This window comes from Talpa occidentalis, unplaced genomic scaffold (assembly GCF_014898055.3).
Source record: "Talpa occidentalis isolate TD23 unplaced genomic scaffold, MPIMG_talOcc4v2.1 talOcc4.15, whole genome shotgun sequence".
NCBI lineage: Eukaryota > Metazoa > Chordata > Mammalia > Eulipotyphla > Talpidae > Talpa > Talpa occidentalis.
The window spans coordinates 85,864,746-85,884,843 of record NW_023601543.1 but is presented as its reverse complement, the minus strand read 5'-3'; the positions used below and the strand labels follow the sequence as shown (position 1 = coordinate 85,884,843).

At 53.4% G+C, this 20,098-nt stretch overlaps 1 protein-coding gene across 1 annotated transcript in view; it reads left to right on the top strand.

The window, feature by feature from the left end:
• Positions 1 to 20,098, top strand: part of WWC3 (WWC family member 3) — a 72,851-nt gene that overhangs the window by 38,691 nt on the left and 14,062 nt on the right. Inside the window, 6 exon segments of the mRNA XM_037512729.2 lie at positions 4,857 to 4,986; positions 7,523 to 7,669; positions 8,762 to 8,835; positions 16,233 to 16,475; positions 17,015 to 17,104; positions 18,104 to 18,669. Of these exon segments, the coding sequence (XP_037368626.2) occupies positions 4,857 to 4,986; positions 7,523 to 7,669; positions 8,762 to 8,835; positions 16,233 to 16,475; positions 17,015 to 17,104; positions 18,104 to 18,669 (1,250 nt within the window).

Sequence of the window (20,098 nt, the reverse complement as noted above, 5' to 3'; positions counted from 1 at the left end):
ACGCTTTCGTGCCACGGAAGCCTCTCTGCCATGACACCTAGGATGTCCCCCAGCGCCTGCGTGATGGCTCAAGATGCTCTGAAGGACTGTCCTGGCTGCCCTTGCTACACCAGATGTCTCTGCCGTGGGCCGCTGCCATGTCACTGTTCCCACACTACAGAAAATGGCTCCTCTGCCGTGGCCGCTCACAGTGCTGAGACTTAATCCATTGCGCCGCCAGGGAGGACTGTCTTGGGTGCTTAATTAAAATTTAAAAAAGAAAAGATAGTTCTTTGGCAGTCACAGACTAGTACAGTTTTCTTTATGGAATGGAATATACTGAGAGTTTAGAAAATGCCGTCACTGAGCACAGCCCCTGAATTTGACCAAAGTTCTAGAGGGAATTTAATAAAAGGGAGAAAACTCCCAAATAAGTGAATTTTGCAGATCTGAAAGAAGAGGTTTCCTGTCCTTTGAAGTCTTTGCTAGATGAAACTTTACCACAGTTGAGAAATGGGTGAGGTTGGGTCTCCGTGCAACGCTGCTCACCGGTATCGAAGCCTGGGGTCCCTCCCCGGCCATTCTGGGGTGCACCCGTTGTTTCAAGGGGCATCGTGGCACCCCATGGCCCGAGGCGGGCTTGACAGTGGGAAGATGAGGGCTTGGAGCCCAGCTGTGCCAGATCTTAGCTTGTGTTCTTCAGCCACTCAGTAAATCGCTCTGGGCTGCTGTATTTTCATTATAAAATCCGAGAAGATTATGCTTATCTTAGAAGGCTGTTGAGGGGAATAAAGCAGGCGACGATGCAAAGGAGGTGACAAGACCCTAATCCGCGCTGGACTGACTCAGCGTACTACTGTCACAGATGAGAGTCCAGCAGCAGACGCCTGGGAAGTGTGTTTATTTAGATAGTGTATTTATGCTGTGTACCTTTTCGTGCAATTCCATGTTCTCTAATAATGTACAAGTGTTTCTAAAGAGTAAGAGATGGCGTGCTCTGGTAGCTCTCACGCGTTTTTGAACAGCGAAGTCTTCCCTTTCTCTCCCTGCAGAATCTTCTCTCTCTCTCTCCCTGCAGATGTTTTCTGTGGCTGCGGAACATCTGAGGCAAAGCGAAGGGGAGGCGGGGGCCGAAGCGGGGGAGGGTCCCGAGCCCCATTTGGCCATTCCCCTTGGCCGAGACCCTCTCGGAATGGAGTAGAAAGAACTGTCCTAGGCCAGGCTTTTAATTCTTCTCCGAGCCTCTTAGGTAGCACGAAGGCCAGAGCCAGGTCCGTGGCCATGGAGTTGAACTTCTGTTCTCCCGGGTGCGCTGTGGCGTCGGCTGACAGGATGCATGATGGGGCTGCCGATCTCGCTTCCTGAGGAGGGCAGGGGCCTGTTTCCCATCCCAGAACCTGGGGCCTTGAGGGGCTGCTGGCCTAAGCCACACTTTGGCTTTACAGCTGCCAGAAGCCACAGGGAAATCACCACACTCGAGCACAAAGCTGGAGCTGACGGCCAGCGTCTCACGCTGCAGCCTTATCAGTGAGCATGTGTGTGTGCCTCTGTGGCTTTTAGATGAGCACTGATTTTCAAGCAGGCGGCAGAGTTTCATTCTCTCCACGGACATCGGTGTCCGGTGGCGATGATCCTCAGCTGGATTTTTCATTCCGGAGAAGCCGCTCGACCCGGAGAGCGGAGGCGCTGCTCACTGAAGGCTGCAGAGAAGCCAGGCTTTTCTGGCCTCGGGTTTTTTGCGTGAAGGTGGTGTAGCCCTTCTCTGCAGACTTCATTAGCGATGTCGGTTGTGGTTTCTGACGTCGCAGGAGATGTACGGAATGCCTTTTATCAGAAGATGAACACAAGGAGACAGTCTTACGTAAATTTTCTCTGCAAGAAAACTTGGGCCGCTTCCCTGCAGCTGTCGTGTCGGGAGATGGATGGCTTTTCATTTCTGCCTTAGAGACTTGCCTGCTTTCTGGCGTTGGAGGCTCACTTCTCCATAGAGCAGCTAAAATGGAAAACCATGGACTTGCCCTCTGTTTTATGTTTTCCGGTGTCATGTATCTTGGTGTTTCTGGAGTCTGGTAAGATGAACAACCCTGTACAAGGGACCTCCCTGCAGCCTGAGCTCCCACCAAGAAACAGCAGAATTTCCTCTTACTTCTGCTGTTGCTTTGTCCTTGACTCACGGCTCTTTATCTCAGAATTCTTTCTTCTGTCAACTCCCCGGGCATTTAGAAGCACGGTGAGGGCATGGGGCTCAGTATAACAGTCATCGAGCTTCCGCTGGCTAACAATAACTCGTGTGAGAAGAGGCTCCGCAGCCTGTGTGGTTCTGGGACCTGGCTGCTGGGTGACGAGGCCTCCTGGTTCTACCTGTAGAGTCCATTCAGCAAGGACCCGGGTATTTTGGTGATCAGCTGGATTGGGGTGGGGACCCTATCCCAGGCCTGGCATCTTCGTGAAGTCACCAAGCCTGCTGGATGTTCAGAGACTTCTTCAGGGGAGACAGTTAACTGGCCTGAGAGGTGGGACGAGGCGCTGACTCGGACTCCTGGGTCCATTCCTTTCCTGTCATGCCGTTCACCACCACGGCGCCCCCTGTGGAAAAATGCCAGAATGACACTGACTTCAGTGTGAGGGTGTAAAGGGGAAGAAAGTTCGAGTCAGGGCCCTGGTGTTACCACAGTTGACCTGTAGGTCTTGTAAGGCACTAGCAGTGAGGGAGGAAACCAGTCACTTTGGTAGTGGGGCTGCTTTTGAGGGACAATATGAAGGACCCTCGAAGAAGTACAAAGAACATTCCCACTGTCTTCATCCTTGCTACGGGCTCCCACTTTTTTTTTTTTTTAAAGATTTTTTTTTTTTATTTGTGCATACAAGAACTGGGGTACAGGGCAGAGGTGTCAGGGTGGGGGTGAGAGGATTTACCAGACACAGAGTTGGGGAACAGAACAGGCAGATCTACTGAAATACACTGCTGAGGGGAGCAGCGGGCGAGACAGGAGAGGTCTGTTGTGCCATGTGGGTCAGCTCTCTGGCCGGCCTGGGATCGAACTCAGGCCGCAGTGGCTGGTGATAGCTTGAGAGCGCTGAGACTTTAACCGCTGCACCACCAGGGAGGCCTGCGTCTTCCATTTGTTAATAGCCGCCAGATGCTGGCTCTGTGCTAGGAACTTTTTGTTTTATTGCTGGATCTGATCATTACCATCCTGATCGTGCAGATGAACCATCTTGTGAAGAAGCTGAAATAGGGATGTAGTAAGAACAGGGAAAAAAGGAAAAAAAACCCACGGCCCAAGTTTTAGTCCCACTCACTTACTTTAACTTCTGCATGGAACACGCTAGAGCACATCCCTTTTCATACAAATGGGTCAGTAAAAGCTGCTTTGTAGGAACAGTCACGGTTAAGTGTGTCTGAGAACACAATTCTTTAACTGACCCATTTTGAAAGTGCCCATGGGGCCAGAACGTGCTGTGATTTAGGGTGTCACCAGTCAGCGTGTGGGGCCTATGCTGCGCCTGCACCCCCTGTCCATGGAAGACGGTTTCGCGGCTGTGCTGTCAAGCCCAGGCCCAGCTCCACCGGGAGGGGATGGCCTCCTGCTTGCTTTACTTGCCCAGCTCATTCCAAGGATGCTGGTAGCTCCAGGGCTGGGTTTTGCCGCCAGTTGTGACCTGTGTGGCCGGGACTGGTTAATGGTAATAGAAGAGCCAGTGAGCTGCTTCCCTTTCCTCCCATGAAAAAAGCTGATTTCATAATGATGCTCTTCATAAACATCGCACGCCAGGCCCCTGCCACGTAAGCCCTTTCCTCACGTTTTCTCATGAAATGGGAGAAATGTTTTTAGTGTCCCCGTTTTACACACGAGGGGACTTGAAGAGGTGACGTGACTTGCCAGGTTCCCGCCATAGAGCCCGGGCTGTCCCAGGCTCTCCCCCATGGCCAGGACGCTTTCGTGAACGGAAAATGAGGGCGTTGGGGCTGGCCTGTAAGCGTTCAGCTTTTCGGGGTAACGGGGTGGGGGATACAGTTTAGAACCAGAACCTGTGTCGTGGTGGGCCTGGAACTTGAGGCACAAGCAGCTAGTGGCTTTCCAGAGAAGGGGTTCATTCCATTTCCGGACCAAAGTGTCCCAACCTTTTCACCCCCGAGGGCTTCCAAGGCTCAAGACTTGGGTGCAGAAGACGCAGCCAGGAGACTGCCCTCTGGAGGCCTGGGCTGAGCCTTGTCTTGGCCAGTGCTCTGCTCCTCCCGCAGGAGCCAGGCCAGGCATGCATGAGGGAGGCAGAGGGCCTGGAGAGGGCAGGAAGGAGGCGGGGAGCAGGGGCGGAGGGAGGGAGGGAGGTTTGAGTGGATGGAAGGCAGCGGAGGAATGGGTGTTTGGGTTGAAGGGAAGAACTCAGTGAGAGCGAGAGCCAGGATGAGACAGAAGGGAAGGGCGCGCTTCTGCGCAAGGCCCCGCTCTTGCAAGGGCGCTGCTTTGCTATTTCCAGCGTGTTCTTTTTGCGCAGAGCTCGCACTCCCACATTTGCCTAATAGGCATTTCTGACCACGAACCCAGATGCTAGCTATACGCGATGAAGGCTGGGGCTGGCGAGGACCAGGCTGGCCGTCTCATTGCTCGTAGCGGCCTCCCTCCGCGGGGCGCTCACTGTCCGCTCCCCCCAGCGAATCACTTTGGATTCGCCACAGGAAGGAAGTTTCACGGGATCCTTATTTTTCTTTGCTGAAACATTGGGATTTGGGGGACTCATTATTTTCCCACCGAGGTGTAATTGGCAGCACGTCACTTTGATCTGCTGCTCACCTTTCTCGGAAGCTCTTGAGTTGCTGTTTAGCGGAACGTTATGATCTCACCTGGAATGACTCATTTTCCGTTTTTAACCAGAATCGACCGTAAGATGTCCAGTGCTCACACCACCTACAAACTGGACGAGGCACAGGCTATCATGAGCGAGCTGCGGTCCATCAAGAAAGCCATCTGCACGGGGGAGAAGGAGAGGCGGGACCTGATGCTGGTGAGGAGCCCGCCGTCCCAGCCGTCTGCGTTCTTGCGAACGGCTCACTTGCTTATTATTTCTTGCTCGTATTCAGGAAAGGCGGGTTCACTGGAGAAAGGAAAGGGAGAAGCAGCGCCCGCACAGACGCAGGCGGTGGTCTCGGGACAGGAACTGCTGAAAACATTTTAAACACAGGTTTCACGCGTGTGGCGTACTGATGCTCTATGTCATCCATGGATATCTTTAAGACGTGTGTGTATTAGATTTCATGTGCGTGTCTGTGCATATCAAGAGAGAAATATGCACATATTTTTAAATAGGAGTGTTCGTTTCCAGAACTGCCGTAACAGTGTAGCAAGGACGAGACAGCTTTGGCAGCAGAAGTCCATTCCCTCGGTGTCTGGAGGATGGAGTGTGAGGTGACGGCTCCTTCCTTGCCCTCACGCAGCCTCTGGAGGGGCCTGGTGCTCCTTGGCATGCCATGGCTTGTAGGCGCAGCAGTCCTCTCTCTGCCACAGTTGTCACGCAGGCCCTCCCTGGGTCCGAATGTCTTCTTTTTGTAAGAACACCAGTCACTGGGTTAGAGCCCCTCCCAGTCCAGGCTGAGCTCATCTTGTCTCCGTTCCCTCTGCCAAGACCCTGTTTCCAAATGAGCTCAGGATCACAGGACCTGCCGGGCAGCACACAGGGCAAGTCACAGCAGCAGGGAGGCCTTCGGACCGTTCCAGCGTTTGATTAATCCAAAGTCTAGCACAAGAAATCTTGCTGCCATCCCGTTCACTCACCTCCGGTGCCTCCTTTTGTTGGCTTCTCGTCTGCCTTCCCCTAGCATGCCCTGTGCTTTGTCCTGCCCCCTGGCACCTCCTTGCCCCTCGGGCGGCTGCAGCGTTCCAGCACGCTGAGTCCTGCAGTCCCTCGGCTGAGATGATTGTAGCTTTACGTTGCTTTCTTTTTTGCCCCTTGAACTCCTGTGATTTCAGCTATATTTAGAAAAAGCTGTGCTTTTGAGACAGGGTCACGCTGTTCTTTTTGCTCTGTACTAGAAAGCACTCAGTTGTTTCTATTACAGCTTTTATTTTTCTCTCGGCGCTCTAAGGAGCACCTAGTGTCTGATCAGCATTTGTCTAGATTCTCCAGAATGTAAGATGTAGAAGGTCATGCGAACCAAAGCTCAGACTCAGAGGCCAAATGGGACAGCTGTGCAAGTAACTGCCATCCACAGCCACGCTTTCTAAGGCCAAGACCACGACCAATTTCCCCACTGTTTGCCTGTGGCTCGTTAAACTGAAGATTACTGGGCCCCTGTCCAGACCTACTGGATTAGAATCTATAGAAGTAGCGCCCGGAAACCTGTGTCCCCAAGGCGCCCTATCCAGGTTATGGGAGGTAGATGATCCATGCCCAAATTTTCTCCTAGCCCTGGTAGCAAGGGGAACAGCTACCATTTTGAGGGTGCAGCCTTGGATGAGGTACTCCGTGGATGTTACTCATTTTGTCCAAGGAGTCCAAACCCCAGAGCCAGGTCCAGCCACCTGGCCTCCGTGGGTTCACCACGGAGGCCAGAGACAGAATTTCTAGAAGAAACTTCAGGCCCCTACATCTTCTGTACGAAGCTCCAGGGAGAGGCCCAGGCCACATCCTCTTCTGGTAGTGTCAAATCCATTGCTATGTCTTTCTTACACGAATGTAGCCGTGTTGACTCATTGCCAGTGATGAGCTGTGCCAGGCCCAGACGCTGGGGTCCACAGAGATGTGTGCTGAAGATGGGCAGATCCAAAAGGCGAAAAAAATGTAGAAAAATCTGATTTTGCTTTAACTTTCATCCAAAGAGGTTCCCTGTGCCAGAATATGTACTTACTCTAATTTTTGCTAAATGGACATCCATATGAGATGACGATGTAGAATTATGACTGAAAAATCAGGTTATAAAATTACACAAGCCTCACGCAAGAGCTGTTTGACCTTCTGTGTAGTTGATGACGATCTCTATCTAGGTGGCATTCATCTCTGTCAAGATTCACTGATGGACAGAGTGGCAGTGCGCTGCCCTCCCACCTTGGTGGTGAGAGCATTTAAGATCTACTCTTAGCAACTTTGGAGTACCTAATGCAGTAATGTTCACTACGGTCACTGTGCTGCCCAGAACGTACTCATTGGAAGGGTGTGCCCTCTGACGAACAGCTCCCCAAGTCCCCACCGTACCCCTGGGGACCACCACTCTACTCTGTCTCTGTGAGCGTGGCTTTGTGGGAGGGAATGCTGATGTTTTCTTTAGGAAACAGAAGGTTTAAAAACCCGTGAAAGTGGTACCACAATTGTTCTCTGTTTCATTCACATGCTGCCAGGAGGACTCAATGGCGACGTGATTTAAATTACTAAGAATTTTATCACAGGTGCCCTTTTCTTTTAAATCTAATGAAAATGGAGGTGGGGTGAGTCAGCACCCCTTAACAAAATAATATCTGACTCCAGAGCAAAGTGACTGCTGTTAAAGGGAGAAGGGAAAAGCAGCACCATCATCTCTGTTCAAATCGCTTGTTCCATTCTGTTCCAGAGCCTGGCCAAGCTGAGTGACAGCTTCAAGAACAGCTGCTTGCTCTCCGAGCCGCTGCCAGAGTTCCCTCACGGTCCGGCCATGCTGGGCGACTCGTTCCCTCAGCAGTTCTGTGACGCCGGCTCTCAGACCGACATCATCGGGGAGGTAGGCCCGTCCGTTGCCCTCACGCATTTGCTTGAATTTTCCGTGAACGCCTCACCAGTGTCTTGGCTGTTGTGCCCTTCAGCTGGAGGGAAGGACACTGTTTCTCGCGTCCAGCTGAGGAGGTCCAGCCCAGGGCGCCAGTAAGCACTTGCCTACACCTCTGCCCTGGCGGCTTGGATGTTTCAAAAGGGCAGAATCCTTTTGAGAGTTGTGTTTGAATGTTCTTTTTTTTAAGACATAGGACTTCTTTTTTTTTTAATTTTTTTTTTTATAGAGGCATGTTTTTTATTTATTTGTTTATTTGTTTGTTTGTTTTGTTTATACATGCACTGGGTACAGTCAGAAGCGCGGGAGGGTGAGAGAATCCACCAGAGCCAGAGCGGGGAGCAGAGCAGGCAGAAGGACCGAAGGACACTGCTGAGGGGAGCAGCGGGCGGCAGGAGAGGTCTGCGCGCCATGCGGGACCCTCCTCTGGTGGCCGGGGAGCAGCCGGGGATCGAACCGGTGCTGCAGAGGCTGTGGGCAGCTTCGCAACCCAGCGGTCAACCGCTGCGCCACCGGGGAGGCCCAAGACATAGGACTTCTTAGAGCAGGGTCAGCTAACTTCCTCTGTAAAGGTCCAGGTGGTAGATATTTTAGGGCTTGCAGGCCGTGCGTGTAGTCACGTGCCACCTAGCAGCGTTTTGCTCAGTGGTGGCTGCGGGTGGCGGCGGTCCCGAAGGCCCTGCCAGCAGCCTGGGTGTGGGCAGGCTGTGGCGTCTAGGTTATGTGAGCACATCTGTGACCTCCGCAGTGACGCAGGGGCCTGACAGTGCTTTCCTCAGAACACGTCCTTGTTCAGGTGCTTTGCGGTTACTTTCCGGGCCACCTTTGGAGAGTGGAGCTGGAAAGCCAGATTAAAAGAGTATTCCTCATTGTTGCTGAACGTTTACATGAGCTTCCTATTTTTTAATTAATTATAATTAATATTTTACATCATTTTTTCATTTTCTTTACAATGTTGGCTTTCTTTTCTTAGGAGTTTCCTATTTTGAAGTGTAGTTTTAATATGTCTCTCCCCTTCTGTTTTCGTTTTTCTTCTGCTCCGGAAAGTTTGTCTTTGACGATAAAACCAGACTTGTAGACCGAGTCAGGCTGAACTGGCAGTACGAGGAAGCCCGGAAGAGGTAAGAGGCGACGTTCTCCAACCCCGTCCTCTGCTGCTTCCTCTGTCCCGAGTGAAGAGGGTTCGCGGGGGCCCCGGGCTCGGCTGTCGCTTTATCAGAAAGCACGTCAAGCTCTCAGGGAGCTTCTTGCAGAAAGCGAAATTCTCAATATTGCAAATGGCGATCAAGATGTGACTCATACAAACAGAGACTTTTCCAGCTTTCCAAGTAGGTCAGAACTTCTTTCCCTCCCCCTCCCCCTCCTTCACCCCCCCCTTTTTTCCTTCTTGAGAGGGAGCATCCGTTCCTTAGACCCGCTTAAGCGAAGCTCGTATCTGCTGTACGTGCACCGTCCAGCTCCATGGCTTCATGGGAAAAGCCACATGTCTTGGTTACAAAGCCAGCTGAAGAAGGATTGGGTCACCGGTGACGGCAGTGCCTGATCTCTTCTGTTCTGCTGGAGAGAACTGAACCAGACATGTCTTTGACCCGCTCTCCAAACCCCCCGCCTGCTGTGCGCCCCGGCCGGTCTCGCGGTGCGTCCCCTGAGTCTCCTCCGCCTCCAGCCTCGGCCCCGTGGGTTCTCCCCGTTTTCAATATTCTGACCCTGCCCTCGCTTTCACGTCCTCTTTTAGAGACTTTTGTTTTATACCTTCTGGAGAGAGTCTTTACATTTTTTTCAAAATACGTGCTTTGGGGAATTCTGAAGCGTGTCTTTCTGAAACGCTTGCTTCAGTCACTGTGAGCTCTTGTCTTGGGGGCGGGGGGAGCAGGTCCTTTCTGGAAGGTGACTCCTCGGCCTGCTCAGTGTACTGCATCTTCCCTGCTGCTCTGGAATACACGTTGCCTTCTTAGAAGATACAAAAGCAGTAGCAAAAGCGAGTCAGGCTCCCTGCTGGAGGGTGGGCTTGCGGCAGGCCCGACGGCTTCTACCCAGTGCTGCTGCCTTTTCGCTGCCTATTGGTGGCGGCCTCTCAGTCTCCACCCGGCTGCTGCCAAGTTCCTGCAGCTGCCCCCTCTCCTCCGGCCCGCGCCTCCTGTGCGTCGTGGGGCTGTGACTCGTGCTCGTCCTGGTATTTCTGCCGGAGCTGCAGGTGAGGGCGCTGGAATTTGCTTCCACGTCATCCTACGTGACTTTTGGCTCTTAAATTGCCACATCTGAATTTTTTTCTGAGCAGTCCTTCCAAAACATGTTGGATCCCATCTTCCCTCTGTTCACAGTAGGGGGTTAGGGGGGGGACTTGGGCCCCTGCAGGGCAGATTCTTTGTTCTCGTGACTTTGGGTGGGGACCAGGGTTGCTGCTCAGCCAGCCACATGCACAGGGCGGCCCCACCAAGGACTTCAGGGCCCAGCGCAGACGGTCCTTTGGTTGAGGGCCCTTACCCTGGGCTGCTTCTCTTGCTCTTCACTCCCTCCTGCGTGTGGCCTGCTGGGGCAGCTTTCTGTCAACTCAGGACCCAGCCCTCTCCCCTGTGTCCTCGCTTACCCTGTTCTAGCCATAATGCCCTCCTTAGCGGGTGTCCTAGAGACCCCCTAAGCCCACTCCCACCCACCAGTCCCCACTGCGTCCCGTGGACCTCACACCTGCCGGGCCAGCTGTTGGTGTCTGGAGCTGGCAGAATAATGGCCCCCAAACATGTCCATGCTTGATCCCCAAGTCTCCATGGCAAAAGGGTCCTTCACCTGTGCTGAGGTTAAGGCTCTTGAGATGGGAGGTGATCCTGGATTATCTGGTGGGCCATAGCATCCCAAGGGCCCTTTTGAGGGGATGCAGGAGGGGCAGAGTCCACGAAGGAGACGTGAGGCTGGAGCAGAGGTCAGAGTGCTGTGGGGCCATGAGCCAAGCGATGCAGGCAGCCCCCAGAGCCTCCAGAAGGATCGCGGCCCCACCGACCGGCTTCTGACCTCTGGAACTGGAAGATAATAATGGGTGTTGCTTTAAACCACCAAGTTTGTGGTAATTTGTTATGGCAGGAAGGGGGAGAAACTAGTGGAGTGTCCTTGGGCCTCGCTGCTTGCTCTGCCCGCAGTGGAATGCTGGCCCTCACGCTGCCATGTGGCCTCTGTTCTCCTTTTGATCCTCTTGCATAAAGGGGCACCCCCATCCCCCCCATCGCCCTGATTCTCCCAGCAGATGCTATCGCGTGACCCTGGGGTCCTGTGTGTTTGCTGTGTTGTCATCTGCCTCTGAGAGAATGTAGGCGCCGTGAGGGTAGGGCTTTTTTCTGGCTGTTTACGTCACTGCCCTCATTCCAGGGGCTAAGTAGTCAGTGGATTTTTCTGAAGGCAAGAGTGAGGGTCCCATGTGTTCAAACTTGCTTCTTGGCCTTGGTGCCTGTGTGAGGGCCAGCGGGAGCCCCAGGGCCAGGTCAGCTGCAGGCCAGCTGCTGTGCTCCGGGCTCCCTCCCCTGAGGCCCACATGCTGGTGTGAGCTTTGGGAGATTTCCCCTTGACCTGAAAAGAGGGACAACATCACCACATGCGTGTCTTTCGGGAGCTGACGAGCCAAGGCTGGTTCCAGTGCCGGGCGTGTGTTCTTAGGACCCACGCAGGCGCCGAGCTCCGCTCGTAGTTTCTGGGGCTTCACGGATGTGGAGGGGCTCATGGTTTTGAACCCTCTTCCCACGTCCTCTTCTTGGGGGCTGGAGAAAATGGCCTTGACACTGGACCTGAAAGATGCTGGGCTTTCCTATTGGAGGGAAGGGCTTTCTCCACCAAGAGGGGTGCAGGGAGCAGGATGGACACTGTCAGGCCACTGTCTGGGTGCCACACAGCTGCGGCTTTTCCTTCCGCCACCACCCCCTTGACAGTGCCCCAGCTCCCGCTTCTGAAATCATTCTGCCCTATGAAGCCTCCTCTCCCTTCTCTGGAGCCCGCGGGCCCTGCGCGCTAGCTTGGGAGGAGCTCGAGCATTTGTGTTTCCGAAGGGCATTCCTTGTAGATGTAGCTTCGAGATTGTGGAGTTGGGAAAACATCAAAATGCAGTTCTGGTCAGTGAGGGATTTCACATGTATGTGCATTTAAAGGACATTTGTGGCAGTGAAACTCATAATTTCAAGTGGCAGTGTGACTTCTAGAAAATTCTTCTGACCAAACCACCACTCTCACGGTGACTAGTCTTGTGTTTGCTGCTGCCTATCCCTCTAGAAGCAGTGCTTTGGATACCCGAGGCAGACCTGATGATAGGAATGTTTTCACACTATTGGTTAAAAATTTGAGAATTTTTAAAAGCCAGTTGGGAGGAGCAGATCTTCTTGAAGCAGTCCCGGTGACGCAGATGGCTCCTTATTTTTAACCTAAGAGCGCTTGTTCCAGAACTGTGCACAAACTGTAGCTGTTTCCATAGAAACGCTCACTGTCCAGATAGGAACAAAACATTCGGTCCATGCAGCTTCTCCCTGCCTTGGGTCTGGTTGCCAGGCTCGGTCCTGCTGCTCATCCGTTGTCAGCAGCGAGCGCAGTGTCAGGATTCCAGTCGAATTTGATCAGTCCCTTGGCTTTCCCCTTCCTTTCTCAAGTGACTGTGTGGGTTTTGGGGGGTGGGGCGTGGCTGGGAGAAGAGGAAAGCCTCCTCGTCCCCGTCAGGCCAAGAGAGAGAAGCCGTGGACCTGCTTTTTGTTTCAAGAAGCTGTCCTCCGAAGATCTGGCGTTGAGGGGGCCCAATTGGCGCAGGCGGGGAGGAGCTGGAGTACCTGGAGGCCCTTCTTCAGCTGTGTGGACTGGAGTCAGGCTTTTCAGATGGGCCCGTGGGATAAAGAGCTGAGCCGAATGGGCGCTGCTTCAGTCAGCTGAAGCGATTCACTGCCCCTCAGACTTAGGTCTCAGTTGAAAGGTTCTCAAACTTCTTTTCATTTGACATTTACAAAAAGAAAACTGAGGGAAGAAGACGGATGGAGTGTCAATCCATCCTGCCGTTGGCGATCTAAAGACACTAGGCCCCGAGCTGAGTCTCAGCTTGGCATGGCTTGGGGTCCGGCCTGTCCTCTCACCGTCATGTGGGAGCCTCGCTCGCCTTGAGCTGCGTGTGCTGTTCCAGAAAGCAGCGATGTGTCAGAAACATAAGAAATTATATAGAGGACTGCAGAGTAAATGCAGATAATCGGGGGTTGTGCTGGATGTGTGAGACCTCACAACTTTGAGGATTAAAAGTGCCTTTTAAAAACACAGGCCGTACGTGAGCATTCCACGCGAGGCTCCGGGCAGCTCCTGCCGCGTGCGCGCCGCCTCCAGTCACGGCCTTATGCCGCCTGGCTTGTGGCAGAAAGGTGTTTGATAAAAATAGGAAGGGAAAAATAATTCCTATTTTACTTCTGTCTACATGACCTGTTTGGGAATCGAATTTGGGAATCAAATAATAAACGCGAAACCTGAGTGTCTGAGGCTTTGGCCTCATTTCCTCACTGCCAGGAGCGCGGGGACATGTATTTTAAAGCTTTCTCCCAGGCGTTCGTGAGAGGTTGCGGGCAGGCCAGACAGAGCGCCGAAACAAGAGTGGACCAGCAATGCAGCTGACTTGCGGGAGGAAACCCTGTCCAATTCTAAGTTGTTCTCAGTTCTCTTTAAAAATGAACTTGGGAAAGTTTCTTCTTTTTTGCAAACTTTAATCTTGACCTTGCTTTGCTTCCAAGTATTTAATTTCACTGAAAGGTTATTTCAGAAAAATCCATTCCTGGAAATTGTTTTTTTCTTCATTACCCAGAATTAGAGTGATGGCACTCGTGGGGTGGGTGTTATCTGGCGGGTAAGCTGTGTGGCGTCGATGTAGAAGAAGAGGCATCGTAAATCTCTATGGCAGGTTCTCTGACATTGAACGAAATGACGTGATTCGAAGACCTGGTTTCATTATACATAGTTTCCTTAAAGTGGCAGTGCCCAAGAACCGGGTGACAGCATTAAGCGAGGACTTTCTGCACATGTGTGCTCAGCCCTGGGCAGAGGGTCTGTTTCTTCTGGTATCCCTAACACACCAAGGCGCTCCTGTCCAGGCCAGCCACGCAGTACAGCAGGCATGTTGTTGTAAAGGAAAGCCATCTTGTCTGTCCCGTGGCGAGTGTACAAGAAATCATTGAAGGAATTCTAGAACTTTTGGCTTCTAGGACAAACAGATAGGCAGACACATCTGCCTCTTTTGACCTGGCTGAGAGCATGTCCCCAATGTGTGCATCTGGAATATGGATATAGGGAGAGAAATTGCACTTTCCAGTATGTGCCCACAGCCCGCTAGACTCAAATAGCTCTGAAACGAACATTAAATCACTTGCATGTTGTGAAATTAAATGATAACAAAAGCACTATTCTTAAGCACAGACATGTTTGCCTCGTGTTCAGCTCAGCCAGACAGCTTTTCCAGGTGGCTTGCACGAAGTCAACTTCATCCAGATTTTGTTTCCGCACAGAGCCTGTCTCTCGCCATATGGCCGTGCATATTGTTCTTGCGAGCTGTGGAAAGTTCCAGTACACTGTTTGATTTTGGTCCCTGGACTATTTCTTGTCTGCCCCCAGTGAGCGGTGTGCCCTGTGCTTCTGCTCCCTCCCGTAATTCATTTTTTCCCTTATTTCTTCTGCTGGTGGATGTTACTTGAGATTTTCCTGGAAAGAGCAGGATTGCCTACGGGGGGATTACCTAGCGTGGAATCATCTGCTGCCCTCACCTTCTACACCCACCCTGCAAACCTTGGAGAATAGCAATGAGCTTGGAGTAGACCCTTGATCACTCATGAAAACCCAGAAGAAGTGTTTTTAAAAATACCTGCTTGTCCTATTTGTATGTGAGCTGATACCAACCACAAGGCAGATGCTGCCAACTTTCACCGGGCTCGGGTGGGGTCTCCTGTGCATCAGATAAATTAAATGAACAAAGGTCAGGGCCCAACAGATTTGCTCAGTGTTATTCGTGTCTTTTATATTTTATTCCTTACCTTTGACTTGTGTTGATCTATGGTGGAATGTTCCAGAAATTTCACTGGGTATGATGTCTGCTTGAGCGCTAACTTATTTATGGGTCTGCTTGGGCTTCAGTTATATGACTGCCATAAATTTTAATGACACTGATTAGTCATAGGTGGACACCTAAGCCCACTTGGATTCTTCACCCTGTTCAGCTGCCTCTGTTATTAGCTTTTTCAGTGACATGATTTGGCACCAATTTCCAACACATTTTCAGGAAATTAGTCTTAAGTTAGAGAAGAACTTGTCTAATAACGCTACTGACATTCAGCTGTTTTCTTTACCCTCTCGGGGACCTGGGCTGGAGGAAAATGTGTACATTAAGACTCACTTGTGCGCTCTTTCCATCACCGGGTTCTGATCGGTTTGGCACGGGAGGCCGTCTTCTCCGATCCTCCGGCCAGGCTGTCCCCGTGCTCGCTCTCGCGCGCGGAGGCCTGACTGGGTGCAGGGCTGGCCGATGGGCTTGAACCCGGGACCGGCTCCAGTTGCTTGACCATACCCACGGGAACGGCCTTGACACGGGTTCCAGAGTCTGGGCCTAGCAGGCGGGACACCAGCTTTGATCACTGGCAGGCGCCGTCAGGAGGGCACTCCCGCCATTCCCGTTTTAGTGGGGATCATCACCTCAGTGCCTAGTGGAAGCCCCCAAGAACCACGAGGTGCGAACCCCGGCCTCCAGATCAGGCCGGGCTGCCCAAGAGCAGGTCAAACTTGAGTAAACCTCAAAAGCACCTGGAAGGGGCTTATTAAACCTCAGATTGCTGACCCCATCCCCAGGGTGGGAGAGGGGAGAGCCTGATGTTTGCATTTGTAGCAAGCACCCAGGTGGTGATGAGGCCGCTGGTGCGGGACCCCCTGAGAACTACTCCCTCTGAGGCTATGGGGCTTACTGTCTGCCTGGCCTTCTGCCATCTCAGGGGAGACTGGGCATTCTGTGCGGGGCATGTATGCCAAAGTGTCCTCCACAGCACTGGGTTAGCATGAGTCTGGCATCGCTTATTTCTGCCCAGAAACAGATACGCAAGGCTTCTCTTTTCAGAAGCCCGTGCGGGACATGTTCCTCTTTTCTGAAGGTGGTCTTAGTCTGTGGCCTACAGGGAGGACAGGGCACAGGGAGGGTAGGGGCACCAGGAGCTTCGCCAAGCCCAACATAGCGTGAGCTAGCGATAGCACAAGGGGGAGCTGAGTTGGCACTTCCCCGTGCAGGGCAGACCGGTCAGACCCAGCACAGGGCATGGCTGTGGAGAGAGGGCCGCCGCCTTTGAATGGAGCACGGTCACTGTCTTCCTGACTCACAGCCCTGGGGGCTGCGTGAGGCTTTGGGCACTCTGTGGCCTGGCGCATGATGCCTTTATTCTGTGTCGCGTGAGCGTCCTGTCCTCCCAGCCCTGCCCCAGCATAGTGAGTCTCCAGAGGACGAGGGAAGAGGACTCTCGAAGTTCATGGGGTTTCTGTGTCTCTCTTGCAGAGTCTCGAATATCCAGCAGCAGCTGGCCCAGCTTGAGAGCGAGTCCTGGCCAGGCCTGGCCGAGGCTGACAGGGACCGGCTGCAGCTGGTCAAGGAGAAGGAGGCCCTGCTGCAGGACCTGCAGCTCATCGTCCAGCAGAGGCGGCCACTGGAAGATGTGGCCCGGCTGGAGGAGGAGAGGCGGCGGCTGGAGGAGGAGATCCAGCGGGCCCGCGCCACCTCTGTGCAGGGCGCCACGGAGAGGTGCGCCGGTGTCCCCTCTCAGGCCAGGCAGGGCCCAGGTCTTGGCAAGAACCAGTCCTATAGACTCGGCTGGTTTGATGACCCGAGCAAGAACCACCTTTGTCTTTTCCGTCCTGGCTTTAGCTCCTGAGTCCTTCCCCTTGTGCATGGCCTTTCTGGATACACCGGGGCCATCTGCTGCTTCCCTTGACTGGGACGGGTTTGTGCTGTAGTGGGGGTTCCCCTTCCTGAGTGTTCAACGTTGGGTTTCCCCTTCTTAACCTCACCGTGTCCTCACCCTTTTTGCCTTCACGTTTCCTCTCTCGTGTAGCTGCTTGTCTCAGCTTTTTCACCCACCATCTTGCCAGATGGGGAGGAACAGGTCCCCCTCCCAGCAAGACAAAAACGGGGCCAGCCTGGTGTTTGTGACCTGCAGATGCTTTTTAGAATTTAGTCATTCAAACCTACAGCAGTTTGGAGAATTTATGGTTGAATTTCTTGTCAGGAAAATCTACTCAATGTCATTGAAATCCACCAATGGACCATTTTCTTACCTACAGGATTCTTCTTCAGGAAAAAAGAAATTGTCTGCTTATGCAGCTGGAAGAAGCTACTCGCCTGACATCCTACCTCCAGTCCCAGCTAAGAAGGTGGGTCGCTTGAAAGGGGAAAACTACACTTAGTTACCAGAATTGAGAACCTACAGAGAATGCAAAAGTAGACCCGTTATATTTTTTTTAAAGATTTATTTATTTATGCATACCAGAACTGGGGCACAGGCCAGAGGTGCAGGGGGTGAGAGGACTCACCAGAGACAGAGTGGGGAGCAAAACAGGCAGATCTACTGAAATCCACTGCTGAGGGGAGCAGTGGGGAGACAGAGAGGTCTGCAGCACCATGTGGGCAGCAACCTGGCCCGGGGATCGAACTCGTGCTGCAGGGGCTCGGATAGCATCATAGGCTGTGCCTTAACCCCTTGCGCCACCACGGAGGCTCTGGACCCGTTGCATTTTTAAGATGAGCTGCTAATATGTGGCTCAAGGACTAAGAGAAGAACCAAATTTGACTTCAGAATAACAAGTCTCAAGTCCAGTGTATCCCTGAGTTTTGTAATTTATCTCACAGCTGCAGGGGTGTATATATCTGTGCACACATATGCACTTGTACATTATTTTTTTAAGGATATAGTTTTAAAATACGATTTAGATGCGCAACAAAAGCTCATGTTGTCAAGTCCTTTTTGTATTCTGAAGCATAATGTCCAAGGCTTTGTATGTATTATTTTCTCAGTTACTCCTCCCGAGAATGCTAGGAGGTAGGAACTACTTTTATTGGTACAGCCCCCAGTGGGAAAGCAAGAAACTCAGAGGAGGCAAATGATCTGACCAAGCCCTCTCAGCTAGCTCTGCCTTGAACTCAGGCGCGAGTCCTTCATGCCAACACTGCCCCCTACCAGCGGCCAAGCGAAACGAAGGAAAGAATTGAGCAGGTGCCTTCAGATGCTCCTGGAGTTAAGGACCCGCTCTGGCGGGTGGGGAAGAGGCTGGGTTTTGCCCCCCCCCCCCCAGGGCAGTGCAGAAGCTCTGCTTTGCAGTGGAAATCGGGTCTCCGGGCTGCTCGTCTCAGGCCGTGGGCCGCTCTCGTTTCAGCCTGTCTGCCAGCACCCTGACCGTGTCCTCGGGGAGCAGCCGTGGGTCCCTGGCCTCCAGCCGGGGCTCGCTGACCTCCAGCCGGGGTTCCTTGAGCTCGGTCAGCTTCACCGACATCTACGGCCTTCCGCACTACGAGATGCCCGACCCTGAGTACAGCCCGCTTCTGCGCTTCGATCTCCTTCCCTTTGAAGCCCTGGGACGAGATGCCTCCTTCCCAGATGCCCCGGGCCCCTCAGGCGTGCCCAAGCAAAGGCGCTCCCTAGACACGCCCCAGTCACTGGCATCCCTGTCCTCCCGCTCCTCCCTGTCCTCCCTTTCTCCCCCAAGCTCACCCCTGGACACGCCTTTCCTCCCGACCTCCCGCGAATCACCCTTCGCCCAGTCAGTGGACACTTTTGAGGTGCCAGGCTTGAGTGCCCTGGACAGACTGCGGGCTCAGGCCTCAATGTTGGGGGATGAAGACTCGCCGGGCACGATGTCCCTGCAGCTGCATGGACACCCTGGGGACGGGGACGGAGCTCGAGAGCGGGGACCTCCAGCGGCTGCTGCCCCAGCAGGTGCAAGTAAGTCTGGCAAAGTCTGGCTGCCTTGCTCGGGAAGGAAGGGCGAGCTCAGGGGAGAAGTCGCCCGTGATCTCAGGGAAGCCAGCTGGCCCTGAGGGACATGGCGGGTGACCCTGCAGGGAGGCTCACCGGGCACCCGGGCCTACCAGCAAAGTGTCTCTTGCAAGGGGCTGGCATGTTGTCAGGAGGCACTGAATTGTTGAAAAGGAGAGTGAGAACCACATGTGCTTTTGCATTCCGATGCCCATGGGGAGATCGCAGCCTCCGTGAGACCTCCGGGGCTGTGCCCAGGTGGCACAGTCTGTGGGGGTGCCCCAGACCGGTGCGCAGACTGCTGTCTGCTCGCGGCCCAGCAGACATCTCCACTTCCTTTGTCCCTGTGACTTCATGTCTTTCTCTTTGTCCCTGTAGGTTTTTTTTTTAACTCTTTACTTTTTTTTTTTTTTTTTTAAGATTTATTTATTTATTTTTTACAAGCACTGGGTACAGTCAGAAGCGCGGGAGGGTGAGAGAATTCACCAGAGCCAGAGCAGGGAACAGAACAGGCAGATGTACTGAAATACACTGCTGAGGGGAGCAGCGGGTGCAGCAGGAGAGGTCTGTCACGCCATGTGGGACTCTCGCTGGCGGCTGGGTTTCGAGCCGGCACTGCAGAGGCTGCGGGCAGCTTTGCAGCCCAGCGCTCAACCGCTGCGCCACCAAGGAGGCCCTGTCCCTGTAGCTTTTAAGGGCGTGCAGTGTCAAATGTGGACACAGCGAGTAAGCGTGATTCCAAAAGCCATGCCAGAGAGCAGCAGCCATTTCTAGTGAACCCTGAGTTCTGCCAGCTGCAAATCGAGAAACAGGGAGCCACAGGGCCCTTCCTCCAGTCGGTGTTAATTTGGCCTCCTCTCAGGGTCTGCCAGGCTGTAGCCCGCGTGGAGAAGCAAACTGCGGCTCCGGGAACATCCCGTCCGAGGCTTGTCACAAGCAGGGTCCGCGCTCCCACTCACCTCTTCTTGACCTGTGTGCTTGTGAGCCGCGCCCCAGCGACAGGAGCCTCCGTGGGCTTTAGGGAGGGTCAAGAACAAGGTCTCACTCCCCAAGTTCATCCATTTAATTGACTTTGATTTGCATGGCACAAAGCGGGCCAGCGGTTGCGTTTAGGCGGACGCCCCATGTGTGCGGCGGTCTCAACCAGCGGTGTTTTCCCCTCGAGGGAAATGCGTGGAAACGTCTGGAGACATTTCCGGTTGTCACAGTGCAGAGGGCCGGCATCTAGCCAGTGAAGCCCAGGCCGCTCACCCTCCGCAGCTCCCTGGCCACCCAGCAGACGCGCCGCTGAGCAGAAAAGGCTGAGCGAAAACCAGGGTGGCGGGGCTGGAAAGCGCTTCGGACTCGCAGCTTGGGCGCCTGGGCTGTGTTCCCCGCCTCTCCGCGGGCGAGACCT